General features: G+C 43.0%; 1 protein-coding gene across 3 annotated transcripts in view; it reads left to right on the top strand.

The window, feature by feature from the left end:
• The window catches only part of TULP3 (TUB like protein 3), a 59,066-nt gene that overhangs the window by 8,486 nt on the left and 25,325 nt on the right, over nt 1-25,255 (top strand). For all 3 annotated transcript variants that reach the window (XM_014606392.3, XM_059726719.1, XM_014606391.3), the window contains exon 2: nt 11,948-11,999. In XM_014606392.3, coding sequence (XP_014461878.1) covers nt 11,948-11,999 — 52 coding nt within the window. The remainder of the gene's footprint in view (nt 1-11,947; nt 12,000-25,255) is intronic.

The following is a 25,255-nucleotide window of genomic DNA, read 5'->3' as shown; positions in this document are numbered from 1 at the left end:
CTCAAAGTCTGTGGAGGCTTGTTCATCGTCAGTTCTGGCAGTGGTGTCACTACTCCTCTAGCAGGCAGGCCTGCCTGTTCAGGCCTGCATCCCCCTTGGGAGTTGGCTGGAGATTGGGATGCAGCTGCATGGCCTCAGCTGGGTGCTTGGCTCTTCAGTTTCTCTCCTTGTAGTAGGAGGATGCATTTGGTGCATCATTATCACTGGGGAAGTTCCTATAAAGTGATCTCACCCAGTGGAGCTCAGGTTCCTGGAACTCATCCTCTCTGGCCTTGGCACTCCCCCTCCTCCACTACCAGATTGCCAGGGCTCCAGCTTCCAGCAGCACAGCTGCCTCTAGTGCCAGCTTCACTTTCCAGCTGCCCAATGTCACTGGGTGTGAGTGTGGCAAAAAACCAGCTTGGATAATAGGCCCACCCTCACACAGCACTCAGTGAATGTTAGGGAAGGAAACCCAAGGGCTCCCTGTTTCCCTGACACCTGGGTCACCAAGGAGGGGGCATTGTGAGGGAAGTGGCTGGCTTGGGCCTGGTAGGGGAGATGGAGAAAACAGAGCTTTTCTTCTCGTGTAGCACTATGTTTCTGCCTGTCAAGAAACTTGACATGCATAGCGGTATTTTTGGAAGTCCCACAGAACAAGCTTAACAAAAGTGCCAGTTCTTCCAATCTTGGTGTTGCTAGCATAGCAACATAACTCCTGGAGGATCTGTTCTTTCTTATTTTTTTGCTACCTCCCTTGCAGAGAAAAGCTGGGAAATGTGAATTTTAAAGGACAAAACTCAGAAAGTAAAGAAAATGCTCTAAACTTCTTATTATTTGGGGGGAGGGGGGCTGACCTTTGCGGGGGTTGGTGTTTTTGGGGTTTTTTTAATTGAATTGATGGGATTGGCAATATTGTAGTAAGACTGCATAGGGGTAGATAGAGGCCTCCTTCAAAAGCAATGGAAAAGATGTACCTTTTTTTTCCCCTCCACCCCTAATGCAGTAGGTCCCACCAGCTCTGTCTGTGGATGTTTGTCCATCCCCAATTCTGAAAATGGTTTAATAGAATGGTGACCAGATGCCCTTATGTGTTTTGCTGTTGAGGATAGATGACAGGTCTCTCTGAGCCTTCAGCCCCATTGCTGAATCATCTAGCTAGCTGGACCTCACATTGCCCAGTGACACTGGCAGGTTTGGGGCCTCTGGATCACTCCTGGTAGACCTGCCTGCTCAGGCCTCCATCCCACCTGGGGAGCTGGCTGGAGGTGGTGCTCAGCTGTCCTCTGTAGTGTGAGGGTGTGTTTGGTTCATTGCTGTTGTCAGGGAAAGTCCTATAAACTGGCCTCACCCAGTGGAGCTCAGGCTCCTGAGTCCTTCCAAGCATTCTCTACCAGCCCTGGCCCCTTCCTCCACCAGACAGCCAGTGCTCTGGCCCTCGGTGGCATAGCTGCCCCCAGTGCTAGCTTCACTTTCTAGCTCTCAGGCACTTCTGTGAGTTGACACGTAGGGCTGGGTGCAAGTGTAGCATAAGACACCTGGGACAGTGGAACCATTCTGGATGAGCAACACTCAGCATGTGTGGGGGGAAGGGATTTTAGGGGTTCCCTGTTGCCCAGGTCATTTAAGGAGGGGACCTTGTGAGGAAAGCAGCTGGCCTGACTCATGCCTGGGGAAGGAGCTGGAGAAAATGGAGCTTTTCTGATGTAGTACTGTGCTTCTGCCTGTCAAGAAGCCCTGGATGAAGGAGTGTTTAAAAGTTGGAGAGGATTTGCTGCATTGGAATGGTTCTTGGATTACACACAACAATTAGACCATACCAGCTGTTGCCCTTTTTAAGTGTTCCCTTTTTGAAGGAACTCCCAAAGTTCTTGTGTCCACACCCTGAATGTGAGGGTGCTGTGCAGTTGCTGACTTCAGAGATGGAACAGATGCTATAAAGCAGAAAGAAGGTGTTGTCTTTGTGTCGCCCTACAAACTTTTAATGTGGTACAAAGGTCAAGTAAATATGTCCATGCCCCTTGTCATGTCACAAATGCCCAAAATTTATCTGTGATGTAGCTGGTATGAATTTAAGCTGCTATTTTGTGTCAGACATCTGTTTGCTTTAAGGCCCAGAGCTGCCCATGCTCTCCAGCTACTCTGGGCAGAAGCTTCGAGGGCCCAATCCTGTGCACCCTAGAGATTTCCATTCCAGGTGCACTCATTTTTGGGCCCATAAAGGCCTGGGAGCACCTGGCTGGGTTCCCGTTTGCAGAGGCATACGCTGGCATGTCCATGTTTGTTTGTCCATGAGACATGGCGCAAGTGAGATTACCCCGGGTGCATGTCTACAAGTGGGGAAACCCAGGACTTCCCCTTTTGCAGAGATGCACCCCAAGTCAGATTTGCCTCTGGAAATGGGGAAAACCTGGGTTTCCCTGATTGCATAGGTGCCCTCGGAGGATTCCCCTGGTATTCCTCTGTTAGCTGGGAAACCCGGGTTTCCTCTGTATGCAGAGACGTGCCCCAGGTGTTCCACGTGATTGGGCCCCAACCACTCTTGGGAGTGCAAAGGATCCAACCTGCAGGACAAGTGACATGCATTTTGCCCAGTGAAGCCAGTCAACTGTGCTGGGACCCATACTAGCATAGCTGTTATTCATTTGGCAATGTCTGTTCGTACCCTAAGAGGCATAAGCCGTCCCATGCTTTTTGGTGTGTATTAATAAAAGTAAAGGTAATTTACACCATGTTGCTGCTGCTTTTACTGCTGCTTGTCTAGCAGAAGTGAGTTTCTGCTGTGATGATTTGAGTTTAAGTAGACAATTTTTAACTGGTTCTTCTGTTGTGTGATGTGAAGCATGTCTGGAACAGCCACGTATTAAAGCATTGCCAAGAGCTGCTGCTACTTATAAACTGCAATACTTTGGCACATTTGGAATCACATATTTAAACATTGAGATCTTTTCGTAGTTTGTACCCTATGATGTGCTGAAGAAAAAAGGTCTCCGTGACAAATCGGTTGCCTAAAATGTGTTCTTAATTCTTGATTTACTGTACCACAAATCTTTTTTTAAACTGCAATTTATAAAAGTTCTGATGATTCAAAATAACCAAAGACATCTGGCAAGTTTCTAATGGTCTGCTACCAGAGTGAGATGCTAGGCTTGCTTCCTTAGGAGTTGATGGCAAAAATACTATTAATCTTAGCCAGGGGTGGGAAAAATCTGGTCTTTAGTATAATTCTAGCTAGTGGCTGACATTTTGCCCTTCAGAAATACTTGAAAATGAGGATTTGTTGTTGAAATGTTGCTGGAACCTCAGTAGCAGCATTTAAAATGGTTGGACAGTGGATGGATTTAAAGTGGATTGTAATCAGTTCTGCATAGATCCAGATTTTTTGTGGCTTTTCCATTTCCATGTGATTTGTTCAAAGAATACCATGTATGTGCCTGAAAAAAACTTCTCTGATTTGAACAAGGTGAAAAATCTGGCAATCCTCATTCCTTCTGCAGGCAACAGAAAACTTCCTAAAATTGTATCAGTGATTGGGAAGCTAATGGATGGTAAGTTAGAGCTCTGCTGAGGCTAGTAATAGATGCTGTGGTGAACAGTTTTGGCTTGTATAGCATTTTCAAGATGGAAAAATACTGTGAGGTTTCTTTTTTTCCTGCTATAATGCATCTTTAAAATATATTGTTCGAATGTCACTTCAGCTTTTTTTTTTTAAAAAAAAAAAAGCTTAGCTCAGATGAAGAGAACAGTTGATAAAGGAGCTCATATTTGACATGTTATATCAGAGAGATGTGATATGAGTGTTATATCTGTTCCTGTTGACTGACTCAGCTGGTTTTTTTAGTGTTTGTGTTTGTATGCAACTGAAAATAAACTCTAATGTACAAAATAATTTGTGCTGCAAACTGAATCCTGTTTATTGCTTCCATTCTCTAATTCCTGGTGAATACCATGTTTATTGTTCAAAAAAGTAATTACTATGATCATGCTAATTAACTCTCCTCCAAATTAAAAACAATGCCACAAGAATTTTTTGTAAGATTTCTGAAGCACAGGCACCTTGGCACATTCATACTGTAACTGACTGTGGTTTTCAACATTTTTAGACACCAGGCACAACAGGCACCCTTTGAAAGCCAAGACCTGGCATTTTCCATTCCTTTTATTTCTCCAGAGTGAAAAATAGACCAATTATTTTGTTGCAGAGTATTCAGAAAAAACACAATAGGTTCCTGAATGCTTTTGACACTATGGATGCCCGTATGAAATCTCTGGGTTTATCTTGTCAGTGGTGTATAGGTGCTTGCCCACTTAACAGTGGTAATATTGTGCATCAGCTTTAGAAGGATCTTGCAGCATCCCAATGTGCCATGGTACCCTGTTGAGAATCACTGGTTACAAGGAATTTTGGCATCTTGTGGAAATAAGCGGTGCTGTGCTAATGTTTATCTACCTCACAGACTCCTCTAAAATAAATAGTGCATAGCTGTCAGCAGCTAGGGTCACATTCCCATTAATCCTGATGTTATGTCAGTGATGCCATGATAGAAAATAATTTACTTAGACTGCTTTAGCTTATTGGATTAATATTTAGCAGGACACAGTAAACTTAAAATCTAGTTACATTTTACACTATAAAAATCTAGTGAATTTTAAACTGAGTTCCATAGTTTCTGGTACAATGCCTCTACTGAACCTTTCTGCTAGCTTTGGTGGTTTAACAGTCATATTTTCCTTTTTGGTTTTGATCTGGCTCTTTCAGATTGTGCGAAAGCCCCTCACCAGCAGAGAAAATGGAGTGGAGTGACTATTTTACAGGGAAAACTAACTTTATGTACACCAGATTTTATTGAATGCCCTGAGTAAACCACAGAGGCACATTTATTTCATTTAATTAACTTACAAATTTTTAAGCTAAAAGAGGTCTCTAGGATCATCTTATCTGCCCCACCAGCATAATAGGGAGTATAGAATCTCACCCAGAAATACCTTTATCAGGATCATAACTTCTGTTCTGTTCTGTTCTGTATGCAGTAGCGGGTCTAGGAGAGTGAAAAGGGTATTGCAGCAGATAGCTCATTGCAATTGTCTCATCTGCTGGGTATTAGAGCTCTCAGCCATGAACAGGCAATGGAAAGGGGTGTGACTGCACCATATTTCCTCCCCCCCCCCCAAGTTTGCCTCTATCTCGGAAAGACTTGTCCGTTTTCCAAGTATTGTGAAGTTGCTTCCATTAGGAGACTGTCTGGATGCACTGCAAAGAATGAACCAGTTTCCTTGAACATTGTGGATATAAACTGCAATATGTGGCGGTGGGGGGTTGCCCTATTTTCCATACCTGCCTTCCCAGTGAATCCAGAGCCCAAGAGTTCTGTTCCTTTGGCAGATCTTGTCCTGCCTGGTCCATGTTACATGGTTCTAAGACAACCAAGACCCGAAAATCCCTAACCAGCAAGTACCAGCTCAGTCTCTGACGAAGGTAGCAGTGAACTGTGTGTGCATGGGAGTAGAACCCATTCTTTCTGCTGGTAGAGTAATGCTACCTCTGTGGGTGAACACCTTCTGCTGCCACTTCCCCACCAACAGACAGCCCCTTTGAACAGCTCATAGGTGACACAGCAATACAGTTGCTGGGGTGGACCTACACAGGGGAGGCAGGAGCTGCACAATTTTGCGTGTACTCTGGCAGTTCCCCTATGGCAGTTGCTATCTGCCAGTACAAGCCTTGTAATGGAGACAGGCCCTCAGTTTCTCTTGCCTTGTGGCCTCATGCACAGCTGCAACCAATAAACTCAGAAAAGTCCTGTCTCCCACAGTGTTTAGCTTTGCCCTGTAGCTGGATGCCATTGGAGAGCAGCCTTCTGTTGTTTCAGGTATAGCTACATCAAAGGGTATTGAATTGTTCCTTTTATTTAGCTTAAAAGAAGGTTGTTTAGTAAGCCCATCAGTTTTAATGAGCTCTTAATTGTCAGCAGATCAAAGGCCCCACCTGAGGGCAGCTATTAACACTTTCTGACAACAATATTCAGTCTTGCATAGACTTAAGGAGGTAAGAAATCTGTATTTCCGTAAGGGAGGTGTTCCAGTGGGTAGCTTTTGTTTTTAAAAAATTTACACCTTGTTTCTAGTCTGTATCCAGCTTCAGCATCCAACCACAGTATTCCATTATGTCTCCCCTCTCTCTTAGATTTAGGAGTCCTCTTTGGTCAGAAATTCTTCCCTCACCAGTTGATCTATAAGGTGCATCTCTACCCTGCTTTCTGCTTAGCTTAAGCTATCATAAACTACTCTCTCTACATACCCATACAACAGGACCTAGTCACCATTATTTATCTTTCTCTTGGGCAAACTCAGTAGAATGGGGTATGCAAGTCTTTTGGTATAGGATATATTTTCCAGATCTTAACTCTTGCACTTCTTTTCTGAACCCTTACAATTTTTCAAAATCCTTTTTGAAGTGGATGTCCAGACTTGGGCATAGCAAAATCATTACTGAAAAACTAATATCTTCAAAGGTAATACCGACTCCCTGCTTGATTATCTACTGTGTATGCATCCCAAGGTTGTAGCAGCCTTCTTGGCCACAATGTCATGCTGAGAGTTTCTGTTCAGTTGGTTATTCACTACAACACACAAGTATTGTTGCATACTAGGATACATACCCCTATTAAGCTGGCTAGCTCACTCCAGTACTTGGTTCTGATCTGCTAGGCTTGGGGCCATGCACTGGGTCAGACCCACATGCAAGGTCTGGGGGCATGTGCTGGCTCCAGGGCCATGTACTGAGTCAAAGGCCATGAGCTAGGTCCAGCTGCAGACTAGCCCCGCACACTGGCCCAATCCAGCATGTAAGGCTGTGTCATCCTACCATAAGGATATGTTTTTCTTGCATATAATACATACCCCAATTTTTACCAGTTAGCTCATGGCCCTAGACCCAGTACATGGCCATTGAGCCAGTGCCTGTCCCTAAAACTAGCATGTGGGGGCTGACCTAGCGTGTGGCCCCAGCGAAAACGGTACAGGTTACGTGCAAGAAAATATGGTACATCGGAGCGAAGACCCTGTTCCCAAGCAGCTCTGCAAGTCAACCAAACCAGTGGTTCTTAATGTTTTTTGTACCAGGACCGATTTGTAAACATCGATGGCCAGTCCTGACCCAGTGCTCCTCACTCTCGACCTGCTGTGCCCCCAAGCCCCAGCACCCCAGTGTGTGGAGCAAAGGGGAGGGTGTGGGGAAAACATGGTAGGCCCCAAACAGCCCCTCAAAGGCTGGAACTCTGACAGCCTGCAAGGGAAAAGCTACAGTTTCCTATGTTTTTCTCCTTTAAAGGAGAATCTAGTTTGAAAATTTGTTGATCCATTTTCAAAGTTTGTTCATACCCTCTTATATTCTTGCAACCCACTTTTGGGTCACTACCCATGGGTTAAGAAATGCTGAACCAAACAGTACTATTCATGCACTGTGGAGCACCCTGAAGGGAGTATGCCCACTTCACTTCTTTTGACTATATTCATAGAACATGAATGTAAACACATTCATAAATCCATCAGTTTTAGATGTGACCAGAATAAGGAACCCATTTAAGAACAACGGAGGAGAGGCCTTTCTCAGACCATTGCAATATACATGCTGTTGTCTGAATTTTGGAAGATAAACTTAATAAAATCTATGAGTTACATATTATTTGTCCTTCCTGCCATTGAAAGGCGTTGGGGCCACAGGTAGACATCTTCCTAAAGAGAAAACCGGTGGAATGTTCTCTTTCAGCATATGACTCTTCCTATCAGAAGCTGTTCCACCTGCTTATTGGCCTCAAGAGGGAGTGGGTGATCCAATATAAGTTGCTTTCCTCTCTAACTATGAAGATTTTTCATATTTACACAAAGACTGAAACGTTATTGATCAGGCTGAACATCTATTGCACTTATTTTCAGATACCACGTGGATGCACTGGATGGTGACTGAATCAAGGAACATCCAGATTCTGTTATAAAGTTTTATTTGCTGAATTAGAGGTGAAAAGACATCTTTCAGGCATTGCTTTGAGAAGTACCCTAGGTTGCAGACTATAGGTTGGCAACCTATGGCCCGCAAACCGTATCTGGCTTGCAGAGCCTTTGGATCCAGCCTGCGGAGCCATTGCTTTGGCAGCTTTTGGCAGCAGGAGATTCTCCCTACACTGTATTGTACTAGGGTGGCATGGGCTTTGGTGGAGGGGTGCTTTCACTGCATTGTGTTGTGCCATGCCATAGCTGGGCTGCAGGGAGAAGCAGCAGCAAATGACCAGGCCCTAGTACTCTCCTATCTCTGACCCAAGCTGGATCATTCCAGCCTTCTGCCAGAAAATATGTCCCACTCCTGCCCTAGAACAAAGTGAATACATTCTCAAATTCAAAATAAGTGCATTTATTTCAATATACAGTGTAAAGCCTTCATAAGAATATATTGATACGCAATCCCTTTCTGTCTTCCTATGACAGCATGCACAAACAGACAAAAACTTCAGAGGTAATTGACTGTACCTCTTCACAGGTCTGCTGGACCAAAGTGAAAAGTAAATTCCAGTTGAGATTTCTAGGCCAAGGTTCCTGTGACACGTTCTATTTCTGGCACAATTAATATGTTAATTGTGCCAGAAATAGCAACCTGCCACATGCTCATCAAATTCATGGTGCCATAAAATGGCAAAGCAACCACAAAGCTGCATGCCTGCCTTTTTACCTTCTCAGGTGCTCATGTAAGCAGTACCTGGGGAATGGGGAGCTCCTGGCTCAGCAGATGCCGCTTCCACATGTATATGGAGTGCAAATGAGGAGCAGAAAACTTCCTGCTCCACAACTGAACATGCCTCCCTTTTCCAACTGGCTGCGGTGGTTGTGCAATTGGGGTTTGAGGAATTGTATACCAGTTTACAGAATCGTGTCACCCGTTGTGCATGTCTGGCACAATAGCTGGGGCAATTGTTGGAGTGGGATGGTGAATTTTGTGTGTGGTCTGTGGAGACGTGGAAAAAGAAAGGCAGTTGCTGAAAGGCTGCTCTGAAAATATTCATTTCACATTTACTGGGAATCAATCCAGGGATTCTTTTCTTGACCATGTTCTTGTACTTATGCAGACTTTGTTTTCCCTCCTTTGCAGTGGATGTGTAATTGCTCTTCCTGCTGGCAGGGTTTAATGTGCTCTTGCACAAGCAAGTTAGAGAAGCATTTGAAAGTGCTGTTTCAGTGGAGTCATTTGAAGCCTGCTGAGCCAGAGGCTGTATTAGTCCACTGCTAGCTCACATTCCTTGCTGGTGATGATGATACAGTGGGAGTGCCTTTTCCTGGCAGATGAGATGAGTAACAGCATTTCCATTTGAACTACTAAAGAGAGAAAGTTAACTTTAGAAAGGGAAGGAGCTTTGCTTTCCTGCCCGTTAGGTTGCACTTTAGGAAGCCAAGGAGTGGGGAAGGGTCATGGGGTGTGTGTTAAGTGAAAATACTGTGACTTTTTTTCTCTAACATTTAGAGAACAAGTGCTCATGGCTTTGATCACTCTTCCCTGCCTGTACCCCAGCAAACTGGTATCTCCTTGTATTCTCCAAGAGGGAGAGGTTTGCTGCACTCCTTCATTTAAAATCCTGTTCACATAAGTGCTTTAATCTGATTGTTCATGTATTTTATAAAATAAAAAAGATCTAAAGTTTGGGTTCTTTTGCTTGTTCTTTTTGCTCCCAAAAACAATCGCCGCCTACTTGCACATATACTTTTTGGTTTGACTTTTACATAACTCCTGACTTTCCTCTTACTGCTGAAGGACTTGGAAGGTACATAGAGGACTGGACTGGAGAATCAGAGTAGACTAAATCTTCTACTGTTCCCAGCCTTCAAGTGATGAGAAGTGTTGAAAGTAAGGTCTTGTCAGTAGTGATCCTGCTGCTGTAAGAGTGTCTGCTTTAAATTTTTCAGTTAACATACTTTTATTCCCCTTTGGTGGGACATAATTAAAATATCTTGAATTTTAATTATCATTAATCTTAATACAGATTTCAATTTAATTGAATGATACCTGCATTTCAGAGATCTTTCGAATACTGTCTGCCATCCAGCTAACAAGAAATAATCACTTAACATTTCCAGCATTAAAAAAAGGCTAGGAAAAATTATTTAGAAAAACCTTAGAGCCTTTTTTTTCATCACAGCTGTGAAAGTGTCTACAATGTTAGTTTGTATCCAGAGTGTGCAATTTTTAAATATTAATTAGGCAACATTGGAGAAATACAGAGTGGGAAAACTGGGAAAATGATCATTATCTGATGATCTAATACTGCTACATGTTCAGTGGATTGTTTTATATCTAACTCTGGTCAATGGTTCAAAAATGCCGTTTGTTACTTTATAGTCAGTATGCAAATAAAGGATTTTATTTTTGTTGCTGTATTCTCCTGTTTCCTCTGAGCATTTTACTCAGGGCTCTTCAACTTGGTTTTCTGATGGAGCGAGGGGTAACCTTTTCCATCACCAGCTTTTTCATTATGCAAGGAATTCATGCCTTCATCACACATTTGAGTACCATGCAGAAGCTATTACATACACTGCACTTAGCAAATGTTACACAATTTTTGCTTTTTTAATAGTTTTCCACATCACATTTCAGGGGAGAGATCAACTTTTCCATGCCCTTGACTTTGTGCTCAAGCTACTTTGACTGAGTTTGGTGTCTATCTGAAGCTTCTCAGTTCAGTCTCCTAGACTTAAGTGAAGATATTTATCATTTAATTGGCAAAGAGGGGGGGAAAATCACAAACTAAAAAACAATTAGAGATAACTCAGATTGCCTTATTAAAAATCTTGCTAGATGGGCAAGAAGTTTATATATATTTCAGAATATTAAACTATTAGCTATGAGGCATTAGAAAGAAGTTCTAATAGTCCAATCCAGAACCCCAAAGTGATGCAAAGGTTCAGTGTCCCAGAAAGGTATCACAGTGGACAAGGTAGTCATTTTGAAATCAAAACCCTTTCATCTTCTGGCCTGTTACTTCACTATGGAAGCTCAGTTAACATGTGGCATGACATCATTGCCCAGTCTTGCATGCCTTTGACCAGACAGAGAATTTCCTGTTTAAAAAGCAGCTTTAGTTAGCTCAAATTATCTCTTTACCCACACAAATGTACATAAATATGAATGTGTTAACTCTGTAAGCATTCTTTTTTTCTGATGTAAATACTTTATATAATCTGGCCACAACTTTTTCAAAATTTTAATTGTACAGCCTCCTCTAATGCTTTCATATTCAGAAATGATGCTTACTTTTACTTAACATTTTCCCTTTCTTGGATTAACCAGTCTCACACATCATTTATATAATATATATAATACTTATTTAAGTAATACATGATTGCCATGCAAAGGGCAATAGGCTCTTTATGTATGCCATAACTTAGGACCTAGAAACAGGTTGGTAAAAAAGCATCCTATGAATTGTTTAATTACAAAATCATCAGTTTATATGCATCACTTGAAATTCATAACATGTAATTGCCCTCCAGTCCACCAAGAGAAGAGAGCAAGTATAGAGTTTTGAGAAGCTAGGGAGGTCAGAACGCTGAAATGGTTTGGAGTTTGGTTGGATCAAGGTATTTGTCAGGAACTATGATCACAGTGAACACAGGACCATTGTTGTAAAGACATGTTAAATCAGTTTGCTGTTTCAGAGCTTCAAACTGTCCGTTTTGTTCTTCTCCATTCAAAGTTTTCTTAAAATATTTCCAGCCCAGGAACATGGTTAAATCATGGGTCAGTCCTGTCTATACTGTGCTGTTGAAGTGCATCTGGGATCTTTTGAGTCTTCCACTGCTTGTGGGTTAGCAGTGAGATTATAATTTGAGTTGGGAACTTTGTCATGCTCTACAAAGCTCCATGTACAATTACAGTATTATGCAAATGAACTGAACAAGCAATAATTTTTCTCTTTGTCTTTCACAGTGTCTTTGAAGATGAAAGTGTGAAACTGCGGCAGATGAAACTAGCAAATCAGGTACATGAATAGGAAATGCAGAGCTTGCAAGAGCTGGCACAGAAGAATGAGCACATGCCATTGTAAACTTCCTTTTTTGGGCCCCGAGGTGGTGCTCTCCCCTACCCTGGGGGTCTTCAAGAGGAGGTTAGATAGGCATCTAGCTGGGGTCATCTAAACCCAGCACTCTTTCCTGCCTATGCAGGGGGTCGGACTCGATGATCTATTGAGGTCCCTTCCGACCCTAACATCTATGAATCTATTTTTCAGCCCTATTTTATGTTATGAGCCTAGTTTTACCACCTCTTTATTCTGCCACAGGAGGAAATGCAAGTTTTTGCACTTTTTCAGTCTTTCCCTTGTGTTTCCTCCATAATAAGCCCAACTTTCTCTTGCACTGTGGTTTTTGTAGGCTTCATACCAGAACTAAGTGAGTATAAAATATCAGCATTTTACTGATATAATTGACTACACAAGGTGCAGAGCAAAAGTCTGGGGATTTGTGAGCCTTTCATCTCTTACAGTGTGTGCAGCCATGTATGAAGTAAGACAAGGAAGGACATGAGGATGTGAGAGAAAATGTGATAAATGGGATTTGAATAAAGGATAATGACAGGTTAGAACTAATGTTGTGATTTTTCTGGTAAGGATTTCCTGGTGTTTGTTGTTGATTTGAAAGTCAGCCTTGCTATGGTTTTGGGGCTAGATTTCTTTGATATGTTTGTGCCTCATGCAGGAGCTGCTTTATTCATTTCACTGGGACTCAGTCATTGCAAAACAGAATGATTCAAAATGGAGGGGGTAACTCATCCCCCAGGAAGGAATTATCTGGTTTAAACATCAAAGCAGGAAGAAATATGTTCTCTAAATCACAGGAAGAGCTGCTTAATCTCACTGTCAAGACAGATCTCCAGCCTATTGTTACTTTCTGTCTCTAAATACAAACTATTTTGGATTTAGCAGAAGTTACAAGAATAGTATCTCTTTTCAGATAGCAGAGATACTGCTTACTGATCCTGCCTGAAGCAGGGGGTTGGATTAGATGACCTGTGCAGGTCCCTTCCAGCCCTACTTCTGGGAATTCAGAGTCACAGAGACTACTATACCCTTTAGGTCAGTGAGGGCCAACCTGTTTGGCAGCGATGCCACAAATTAGCCTAGCGCTCTCACCAAGTTCCACTCTAGTCCCCTTCGTCTGCCTGATCTTCTGCTCTGCTTTCTGCTTCCTACCCTATCTTCTGCTGTGCTACCTTCCTGCTCCCTGTTCTGTCATGTATCACACAGAGACTACCTATACCACCCCTTCTTTGTCAATGAGAGAAACCACATGAGAAAAAGCAAATTAGCTGGATCTTTTTTCTTAAATGAATCAGCCATAAAATAGCACGTGGTCCTTTGACACTAGATTCCAGACTTAAGATTATAGAAGAATGGGGCAGTTATAACTCCGGGGTTCTACTCCAGGATTTTGTAGACTCAGAACTGCCTGGCTGTACCCAGATGGTTAGCAAAACTCCTAAGGGAAAGAAACTTAACACTGTCTTTTTAAAGTTAAAAAAATAGAGCTCTAGATGCTTAGCAGTGCTGGAAGTTGAATCTCTTCATTAGAATTATATATTTAATGGACAAAATAGAGTTGGAAGGGACCTCAGGAGTCAATTTAGTCCCAATGCCCCTGCTCAAGGCTGATTCCCGTCTAAAACATTCCAGACAAATGTTCATCTAACTTGCACCTAAAAACTTCCAGTAACGGAGATTTCACAGCTCTTCTAAGTAATCTGTCCCAGTACTTAACCACCCTCATATTTAGACAGTTCTTTCTAATATCTAACCTAAATCTTTTTTGTTGCAATTTAAGCCCATTAGTCCTCATCTTGCTCCCAGTGGACACAGAGAACAATTGATTACCATTGTCTTGATAAGAACTCTTAATGTATTTGATGGGGTTTAGGTTGTAGCCGTGTTGGTCTAAGGATATAGGCAGACAAGGTTCCTTGGGTGAATTTGATATCTTTTATTAGACCAACCCAAATGGTTGGAGAATAGTTATTAAGCAAGCTTTCGGGTTCAAAAACCCTTCGTCAGGCTAAGGAAGCTGCAGCAGTTGCTGTGTGCTCTTCCTGGATGGAATGAAAAGTAAAGAAGCCAGGGTCTGGGCTGGGCTGGGCTGGGCTGGGCTGGGCTGGGCTGGGGAGTCAGTTGCCAGGCAGATTATAATGTATCAAAAATCCAATGTCTATGTTTAGTCCCTGATCTCTAGCATCCAGCAGGTTGATGAAATGGAGCTCATAGGCTCATCTCTGGGAAGTGTTGTGTAAGTTTCCCTTGAGGATCAGGACTGAGAGATTGGAGACAGAGTGGCCCTCCTGTGAGAAATGTGCCCCCACCGGTAATTGAGTGTTTCTGTCTTTGATGGATTTCCGGTGTGCATTCATTCTGGTGCGCAGTTGTTGTCTGGTCTCTCCTACATATCTTCCATCAGGGCATTTGGTGCATTGGATGAGGTATACTACATTCCTGGAGGTGCAGCTGTAAGATCCTGGGATGCTGATGGCTCTGTTGTGGGGGTACATTTCTCACAGGAGGGCCACTCTCTCTCCAATCTCTCAGTCCTGATCCTCAAGGGAAACTTACTTGCTGCAGCTTCCTTAGCCTGACGAAGGGTTTTTGAACCCGAAAGCTTGCTTAATAACTATTCTCCAACCATTTGGGTTGGTCTAATAAAAGATATCAAATTCACCCAAGGAACCTTGTCTGTCTAATGTATTTGATGACACATCAAATCTCCCTTAGTCTTCTCTTTTCTGGGCTAGTTAGTTCCAATTCTTCCAATCTTTCCTTGTCTCATGTTTTCTACAACAGTTTTTGTTGCCCTCTTGTGGACTTTTTTCCAGTTTTTCACTCATCTTTCTTGAGGCACTGTGCCTGAAACTGGACACAGTCCTTCCAGGGAGGCCTTTCCCAATCCTGATTAGATTGGAAGAATCACTTCCCATAACATGCATACACCATTCATTTTAATATGCTAACTGGTCATGTCCTTGCTTTGTATTTATGGATTTGAATTGTCTCTTTCTAAATGTAGCATTTTTTGAACTTGCTGTTACTGAATTTAATCTTTTTTGTTCCAGCCCATTTTTTCCAGTTTATCAAGGTAATTTTAAATCATAACCCTGTCCTCTGAAGTGTCTGCTTGGTAATTTCTCGAAGCATATTAAGTGCATACTCAATTCCATGCTCTAAGTCCTTAATGAAGGTATTGGACAGTACTGGACCTGGGACAGATACCTGGGAAACTCCAGTTAATACGTCTTTCCAGTTAGACATTGAGCAGTTGATAAGTACTCTTTCTGAGCCTGGTTATCCACCAGTAATGTGCCTTCAAAGTAGTTTCATCTAGTTTATATTTCCTTAGCTTGCTTACAAGAATGTCATAACTGTCAAAAGCCTTTCTGAAGTTGAGGTATTTTGCATCTATTGCTCTCTTCCTGTCCATAATTCCTATCACCTTGTTATAGAAGGAATCCAGGCTGGTTAAGTGGTGTGTCTTGTTCTTGATGAATCCATGTTGGCTTTTCTTTGTTTTCCTCCAGGTGCTAATAAAATGATTATTTTATATGTTCAATTTCTTTATGGATACTGAAGTTAGACTGACAAGTTCATAATTCTCAAGGTCCATCTTTTTTCCCATTTTTAAAGACAAGTATTCTATTTACCCTTTTCAGTCTTTTTGGGCTTACGACCTGAAAACACCTAACTTATCTAACTTGTTCATTCCTTACTCTGCACTGAATGTCCACCCCTTGTCCTTGAAGGGAACTCTGTACATCATCTGATAGTTGACATTTTGTAATGAATGAAAAGAGACATTGAACATTTCAACCTTCACCGCATCATCCACTACTAGCTTCCCCTCCACATGCAACAAGGGACCTACAGTTGCCTTGGTTTTCTCCATACTTCTAATGAATTTATAAAAAGCTTTTTTGTTGCCTTTCATATTCCTTGTTAGGTGTAACTCAATTTGTGCCTGGGCCTTTCTGATATTGTTTATACATATCCATGCTATACTTGTATAATACTTAATAACATGCCCAAGAATCTGTTTTAAGTTTAAAGTAATTAAAAAGCACATGGCTTACTGAAGAAGATTCCTTGTTATATTTTCTATCCTTCTTTCAGTTTGGGATCACAGGAAAGTACGGTTGGAAGTGGAAGGGACCCCAGTAGTCCTGCTTTCCTTTTGGCATGCTTTTATACCTTTAATGAAGGGGTTGGCAACGTTTTTGGGCAGAGTGCCAAAAACACCCACAACCTTGACTTATAAGATGTTGGCATGCCAGTGGCAGATGGCAGAGGAGCTGCAAGGGGTCCAGTCCTTGTTGTGGTAGCACAGCCCTGGCCCTTGCCCCAGGATGCGCATGCCAAGCAAAATGCTTTCGCGTGCCACACTTTGGCACCTGTGCCAGGGGTCGCCTACCCCTGCTTTCATGTTTTTTATTCAGGAAGCAACTAGTTCTTCAGCTGTTGGGTTCTGCCTGCCAGTTCTCTGAGTAAAGTCTGCTTTTCTGAAGCCCAGTATTCTTATTCTGCTTTTCTTATTTTCTTGATTTCCTTAAGATCATGAACGCTGTTACCCACATTGCTTTCCACCTTCAGATTCTCCTCTAATTCTTCCAAATCAGTAAGAAGCAAATTAAAGAGCCCTCCCCGCCCCTTCGCTCCCCCAATTTGGTTTCTTAACCAGCTGTACCAATAGAAATAATTAAGATAAACATTCTGAATGTGGTACCAGACCTTGCTGTATTGTTTGCAGTGCTGTGTTGCCCTTCCATCAGAAACTACCAGAAATTAACGTCTCTCGTAAATACTGGGTTGCATGACTTAGATGCTGCAGTTAGTGGTTTTGAAAAAGCCTTGCACACCTCTTCCTCCTGGTCTGGTGGTCTATAGCAAGCATGCATGATTACATTCCCTTTGCAGTTTAATTTTAACCCAGATTGAAACATTTAGATTAAATTCTCGATTTATGAAAGTGTTGGCATAATCTTATTTTCATAAATAGAAAGATCAATTCTGCAGGAGCTGAGGGATCAGCAGCAAGCTGCAAAGGGGCACTATGACAACCCACATGCCAGGAATTGTGCACCATGCACAGAACTGGCTTTTCATCCTTAATATCCATAATAATTAGATTAAAAACTACAGCTCTATTAATTTACCAGCTTTAAGTCCTGAACTTTTAACTATCTGAGGATCAGGAAGAAACTTTCCCCAACTCAGAGACCTGTCTTTTATGTATTTCTGCGATGGCTGAAATGCCTGCAGATGCTATAAATTGTAATATTAATAAATGGTACAGTGTTGAAGACTCAAACTCATTATGAGGTTTTGTATCTTCCTCAAAGCCATTTATTATTGATACCGCTTTTATAGACAGGATACCAGATTAGATAGCCCATTACTCTGCTGTGGTATTATTGCTCTTTGTCCCCTTGTTGCAAATCTGCTGAAATGATTGTTGTTGTTTCATCCCTGTGCTTAGAATATTCTTAATATTCAGGTATTCTATATTTGATGCTATGCCCTCCTCTGCGATAACAACAGAATATCATTCAATATCATATTAACATTCTATTTTTATAAAGATCTGAATGCACTGTGGTGCCCAGTGCCATTTCGTTATCTAGAAGAGAAATGGAACACAAGCTCCTTTGCCCCTTTCCTTGAAATATAACACTCTCCAGTATAATTAAGAACAGTGGAAAAGGTTGGATAGTAGCTAACTCTGAACAAAGTCCAAGTCTGTATTTGGATATCACAGCAGTAGACTAGCACTTCCACAAGACTATTTTACAATGTTGACTATAGAGCTACTATGCCACCCACTGTATACAAAATGAACTGCACCCTAATAGCGTTGGGGGCACCAGACAAGCATAGCGATACAGAGGAAGCTTTGTAAAACAAATGACATCACTATCCTATTTTCCCCCTCTGGTTATCTGGAAGTCCCTGATAAATGAGGTTCAGTCACATCTCCCAATGGTAACACACTTGCGGCAATGCCATCCCTCTAATTCAAATACTGCATTAGGAAATAAACTAGGCCAGAAAACAGTAAGATGCTTTAAAAACTGAGGTAATAAAAGAATCAGTCAGGCAGCTATTTAAGTGTTAGCTTATTTATCTCAAAGCGTGGTTCCAAATTCAAACTACAGTGCTAGTTATAGCTGCATTTAATGTCATTTTAATAGGTCTCTTCCTTCCTTCCTGTCACATAGGAAAAGCCTGTGACAGATCCTCTCCCATTCCCTACTCTGAGGTTAACATGTTGCCTCTTGTTCTCCTTTTCCTTGTATTTCTTTCCTTTCTGTTTAAGGAAAATTATTTTTAATTTTTACTCATCTTTTGCTCTAAAAATTTACTTGTGCGTTTTGTGAGCTAAACTACGGTATGTATCACATAGGATTAGAAAGTCAACTGAGGAATTGCTGATTTAAAGACCTGGCTACCAGTCCTAAAGGGCAAAATTTGGCCTTCAAATACGTTTTCTCAAATTCTCCCTCATTCTTCTATGTATGTTTTCTTCTTCCAATATACATTCAAATGTACATATGCATATATTTTAATATGCAGGCTAGACCTAGTAAATAATCTTAGAGTAACAATCTGTCTTGGAGGGCACAGGTCTCAAAATAACCCTTCCATAACAAACCAACCTGGAGAGTATTCCTTTCTCGAATAGCATTATAATAACAAAACATGAAGCCCAGCTTTCAGGAATGCCACCTGCAATATCAAATTGCAGCATCGTGTGCGGTGACAAGCTGCTTAAAGATAATAGATGTACGTGTGTAAGCCATCCTTCCAATGTGAAAATACAAGAGAAATTGTGCCTCCTCCAGTCCTAGGGAAATTTACCATAGGAGAGAGAGGAAACAGCACTGGACCAAGAACTGAATTTTGCTACATTTCTTCAAGGAGAGGTGCAGAAAGAGAGGGATCTACCACCAGAGACCAAACAGAGTCTGTAGTTGGGGTAGGTGAGAGAGGAATCTATGATGCAAGGAAACCAGATGCTGACATCTAGGAGATTGGGAGGGCTGGTGCTCTTAATTGCATGCATGACTGAGCTCAAGGAAAAGGGAGCTTTTCTCAGCAGCAACAATCTGCAGGTTGCTGCTAAGGTCACTAATAAGCAGATAATCTTTGGTCCATGCGTGCACACTGACACATTTAGTTTATTTTAATGCACTTTGTCACACGATTGTTCATTTTCCTTTACATAAGCTCTTCAGCACAAATTGATACTCTCTTTACAGGAACATATGTATTCCCATCAGTGTATCCCCTTTGTTCTTCACATTTAGAAGTTGTTTCCATTTTCCTTTTGCTAGGAAATCACAGATGACAAATTTATATGCGGCACAGCTTGCAGATTGGGTTTTATAGTAAATTTGCTTCTGGCTAAGCTTTTTGTTCATCCTTAAATTGCAAAAAATGAATTTGTGTGTTACGTCAAGTTTCCTTGTCATTAAATTAATCCAGCATGAATGACTGAAGCAGCCTTTGCTCACCCTCTAGTTCCTGCCCCTTTCCTGGTGTCTTGTCTATAGGCACCGGTCTCTGGGGCTGACAGTTATGTCAGTTAAGCTCTGGGAATGCCAGCTCATGTCAAAAATCTGTTTCCTTTAAAAATCCTGACTTGTTTTGCTGAATCATGACAGTAACTGTGAAGGCAGCAGTAAGTCTGTTGAAAATATAAACCATCATCAAGGATTTGAAAAACGGTATGGGCATTTATACAATTTGTCTGCTCCGACGCACCAGAGAGACTTGATTAATACAGTCTGCTCCATACATGAGCTGACATGCCCAGCGCTGCATCTCATGCATTTGTATAAATGGCAAAATGTGCATTAGCGCTGAGAAAATGGTGGCAGTGCGCTTTTGAACTAAAAGACTGTCAATGTGTTTTAGTTCAAAAGCGTGCTGCCACCAGTTTCTCAGCGTTGATGTGCATTTCGCCTTCTATACAAATGTATGTGCCGGAGTGCCGGGCGCTCTTAAAAGCACCCAATGCTGAGGTGCAAGCATGTGTACAAATGCCATATGTGCTAATGTATTTGACAACTGTATGGTGCTGCAGTACATAGGCACAAGGGGGCAGTCTCAGAGGTGGCCTTTCACCCTCCACATAGCATTGCCTGATGGTTTTGAAGGTTAAACTATGCAAATGTAATGGTGCACAAACATACTTTTTTCCTTTTATAAGGAATTAACCTATTTGTACTATTAAAAACTGCAGACGTTCAAGCAGAAAAGATTGGATCAGAATCTGACCTTCAGTAGAAAGGCAAAGGACGCTGCTGAGTTGTCATGTCTAACAGCTGTCCATTTAACTACCACATTTACCTGAATTCAGAACAACTTTGAATTTCAGACAACCTGCCAGTAATTCAATTCTATACATAGAAAATTACACATTTGTTGTAATTTGCCCTGTACAGAATATAATTATTGGAGAGTCGTCTTAAATTCACCCCCCCACCACCACTGCAGCAGGGAAAGCAGACCCCTTCCCCTTGCCCCCCTGCCTGTCCCCTTCACCACATGTTCCCCCCTTGCCTCCTCCCTCCCCATCCACTGCTTACCCTTTATAGTGGCCCTGGCCCCATCCCCATCCCCATCCCCACCCCAGCCAAGGGCATGAAGTGTATGATGGCTCTGGCTCTGGTCTGCCCAGGCACCAATAACAGTGGTAGCAATTCTCACCTCAGCTCCAGCCCTGACCCTGGCCGAGAACAAGCAGCAGCCGTGGCTGCAGCTGTGGCTTTAACCTTGGACCCGGATCAGGGCTGGAGCCAGAGTCAGTGTGTCAGCAGCTTCCCTGCCACTGCATGGTATCCTTGTACTTCCTTCTCATACCATGCAGTCTTCCCCATGTGTCTCCTGCTACATACCCCCTCCCCAGCACAACCCCCAGGCCATGCACCACGTGGTTTCCCCTGCACTCCCCAGTGCTCCCCCCTCCACCATGTACTCTCCTCTGTGCTCCCCTTGCCACATGAGCTACCCCAGCCTCAGCCCTTGCCCAGGGCAGGCAGTAGCCCTGGTGCCAGGGCCAGGGCTGCAGCCAGGGATGCAGCAGCCTCCTGCACCAGGCCAGTACTCAAACTCAAGATGAAGGGTTTTTTACCACCCGCCCTCCCCTCCCCCCTGCTGAATGGGAGAAAAACCTCATCTTGGCTTCAAGTAAATACAATAGGTGAGGTGCAGATTGTAATTAATTAAACCAAAAGATGTGCCCTGTATCACAGATGTTTTTGAAGTGCTTGTTCATGTGCTCATTTTTCTGTGGGTATGTATATAGTTCAAGCATTCAAGCTTGAAGGTGTTTTTTATCTTAGTACTAGTTGTTCAACGTGCATGTTCCACACCTCTCCTCCTGCTCCATGCTGGGATCCTAAAGGGTGGAGCATGCTTTGTCTGTTCCTCTAAACTGTCTTGACTTGAGACAGAGTTTGTGCTGTCTAATCCAGGTGACATGCTTGGCCCATGGCTGTCTTCACAAAAGCAAATTCTCTCTTTTTCTCTCTCTTTTCTTCTGCCCCCTCACCCTCTGCCTTGTTTATGGACCTTTCAGTTTGGAGGAGGAGGTTTTTTCCGTTTTTTTTTAATTCTCTTTCTCAGTCACTTTTCCAATTTGATGCTGACTTCTACCCCAGCACTGAAGGTTTTGCCATGGTTGCTAGCTGTTCCACAGAGAAACAGTGCTCCTCAGCTATCTGCAAGTGCTGAAATCTTTTGCGGAGCTATTTCATTTCACCATACTGAATGATCTGGCTGTCTGGTTGGAAATGAAGTTCTACACCTTTCCTTGGTCACCTCAGCTTTGGCTCTGAGTAGGTAGTATTCCTGAATGTCATTGCTGATTGAGGTCTCATCCTCATTCTTTTCACTCTGAGGATGAATGCAGTTACAGATATACTTACTCTTTTGCTCCCTACTGCTGGCAGGAAAACGCATCATACTTTGTTGTTTCTGTTCTAGTTGTTGTATATATCTTTCCCAATAGGGCCCTTCTGGCCAAAGGCCCTCTACAGAGGCTTTCTCTTTAAGAGAGAAGCTAGCTGCAGCAGGTATGTCCCCAGGTGGGGAAAGACAGTGGATGCTGGGCTAGCTGCAGCCTCCCTCTGAATATGTACCAATTACCATCAAGTCATGACAGGCAGGGAGCAGGAGGTGTAGAGCAGGCTGGGGAATATGGACAGGAAGGTGAGGACCAGACCTGTCAGTGGTGCATTGGATGGGAACTTTAACAGGTTTCCTTGCTGAGCCTGTACCAAGGAGGAAGTTCTGAAGGATCTAAGGATATAAAATGAGCATGGCAAGGTGATCCAGCTCCCAGCCCAAAAGCAAGAAGCTTCACTTGAAACCAGTCCTTTCCCTGGTGCCCTAGGGCTGTATATTATCATGGCTCCCGTAGCCATACCCATACCTCGCTAATGGCTCTCCATCTGCCGCTTTGAAGGCACTCTTTCCCTCATGCACTCTCTTTGTACACAAGATCAGCACTGGGCCTCTCAGGCCCCAACTCTTGTTTAGGCTTCGCCCTTTTTTGGCTTTGGCTTGTTTTTCTCCAGCTGGCCCCTTGGCTCAGATCCACTATTTCAGGCCCTGGCTCTCTGGGTCTCAACCTTGCAGCAGAGGTGCCTGCCAAGTTTCCTGCTCATGGCCTCCTCCACCTCTACAAATACTCCCAGTCCTCCAGTATAAAACTAAAACAAAGCTGCAAGCAACTGTTTAAACCTTAAACTCTCAAAGTCCCCCCCCTCTGGGTCATCATATCACTGCCAAGCCATCTCTCCACTCTCTGGCTCTCTCAGCCCTGGGAGTACTTGCTATGGCTTGAAGCTCTCACTGCCCACCAGCATGAGCTGGCAGGAGCCTCCTTTCGCTGCACTGTCCCTCTGTCTCAGGAGCCCAGGCTTATATTCCCTGGGCTTCTCCCCATCTAGACAAATGTCCTCCTGATTGGCTGCAGATGCAGCCCTTCAGCCTCTAAAGCAGCTTAGTACTATTTCTCTGGCTAAACTGTAGTAGTGCCTTTGCTGCCTAACCACAGGACTGCCCTATTGTCCTATTGTCAGCCCTGCAATAGGCACTTGCCGCCTGTATGTCCCCAGCTGCCTACACCCCTGCAGCTAGCCCAGCATTCACAGTCTTCCTGTCTCAGAGGTATACACCTGTTGCAGCTTCTCTCTTAATGTAACAGGAGCCCCTGGCTCCCTGTTACAGGGCCCATGCTCAACAGAAAAATACAAAAACAGGTCCTATCACATAGGATTACATTTGTCTGTCTCAGCATCACAGGTCCTCCCTGCTCAGATCTCAGGTCTCCTGACCCACAAATAGAAGGATTCTCCAGACCTAAGATCCAAAATGGAGAGGGTCTATTTTGCATCTCTTGACCTACACAACACATATTTTTTGTATCCAGGTGTGATAGTGATGTGAAAATAAATCTGATTTATTATCAGCCAGGACCCCTATAAGCACATGGGCCTTCTGTTTTAGACTCTTGATAGCCCTGATAACTTTCAGTAGCCTAACTCTAGAAGGGACAGCTTCACTGTTTACCCTGCTTTAGATGATTTGGCTGGAGAATGGCAACACATGGTGGGCAATCCACAAATGATCCTGAGCTGTTTCTATTCCAGAGCCCTCATGGTGAACACCCAGAAGGTTGAGTCTGCTCTCAGTTCAGAGATTGGAATTTTTACAGGGTCACTTTGGACTGGGTTGGCCAGATCTTGCATTCATAGTGACTGATTCAAGTGAATGTTGGACCTCACTGCAGATCGGGGACAGCCAACTGACAAAATATCCATTCTAGGACACAAGATGTCTTCTGGTTATGTACCAATAACCATTATGCCTCTGTTCAGGTCTTCCCTTACTTGGTAGAAGAACCAGCCAACACCTGCAAGTGGGTTCTGTTTTCTTTCCCTTTATCCATCAACCTCTTTGGTAGTGATAGTTGTTCAGATCAATAAATAAGGGGGCATGAAATCTTCCCTTTTTCTGAAGAGGCAGTCCACTTCTGGAATTGGTTCATCTGTTACTGTATGCATCTGTCAACAGCTGATCCACTATGCCTTTTAGGATACCTAGTAGGCACAGCTCTCCTCCCTGTAACTTACTCTACTGGCCCCAAACTAACCTATACCATCCTGATTCCCAGATCTTCTGTACACGTTGGTGAGGAGCCTCAGAACTCTGCCGTTATTCCGGGATTTGGTCTTCCAGAACCCTGGGGGATCATCTATCTAGATCTGCATTCCCTACATTTCACAGGATGGCTCTTGACAACATAGTACACCTGCTCATTTCCTGTCAGAAACATCCTCATCTAAAACAGGAAAGACTCCTATCAGATGAATACTTGGCTAAATGGGCTGGATTTCCAACTTAGCACCATGCAAGAACTTTCTTCTTCTTTCCAACAAAAGATGCAGAATTTTTGGGTGATACCTTTTATTGAACTAACTGCATAGTTGGGATAAGGTCCTAAAGAAGAATGCCTTGCATTCAAAAGCTTGTTCCTGTCAGGATTAGAGACTGAGTATAAGCCCATCTTGCATTCAGATACTCGTCTAACTTTATCCCAACGATGCAGATAGCTCAATAAAATATATAATCCAAAAATCCTTGCCTCTTGCATAATTCCTGGACCATCACAGTACTAAAGAAGAAACAGCGATCTGACCTTCCACTCTCTCAAAGTGCTGCTAGCTGCTCTCTTAGCTCACTCCCACCCCCCAAAGGATGAGTCCATTTTCTCCCCCTTCAGTGTTTAAGTTTCTTAAGGACTTGATCAAGGTATTCCCTTTGGTGCAAGATGTAGTTACTTGGTGAGGCTTATAGTTAGTGTCCACTGCCCTGATGGACCCTGGGGCCCACAATTTGAACTGATGGCCACATGCTTGCTACTCTGTCAGTCCATGAGGTAGCCATTGTGGCAATCACCCCAGCAAGAAAGGAATTGATGGTAGATTCTGCCTGTACTGTGTTTTACCTGAACAAGTATGATGTTCTGTTAAGGTCCCTTCCAACCCTATCATCTAAGAATCTATAAGGTCCCCCTGTGGATTCACTCTAAGTTTCTACCCATAGTTGTCATGGAGTGTTATCTTAAATCAGGAGATTTACCTAATGGTTTCATTTCCAGAACTGCTCTTAAAGAGTCAAAGATTTTACCTGCACAAAAT

Source organism: Alligator mississippiensis, chromosome 4 (genome assembly GCF_030867095.1).
Source record: "Alligator mississippiensis isolate rAllMis1 chromosome 4, rAllMis1, whole genome shotgun sequence".
NCBI classification, from domain to species: domain Eukaryota; kingdom Metazoa; phylum Chordata; order Crocodylia; family Alligatoridae; genus Alligator; species Alligator mississippiensis.
This window is presented reverse-complemented; position numbering and strand designations above follow the sequence as displayed.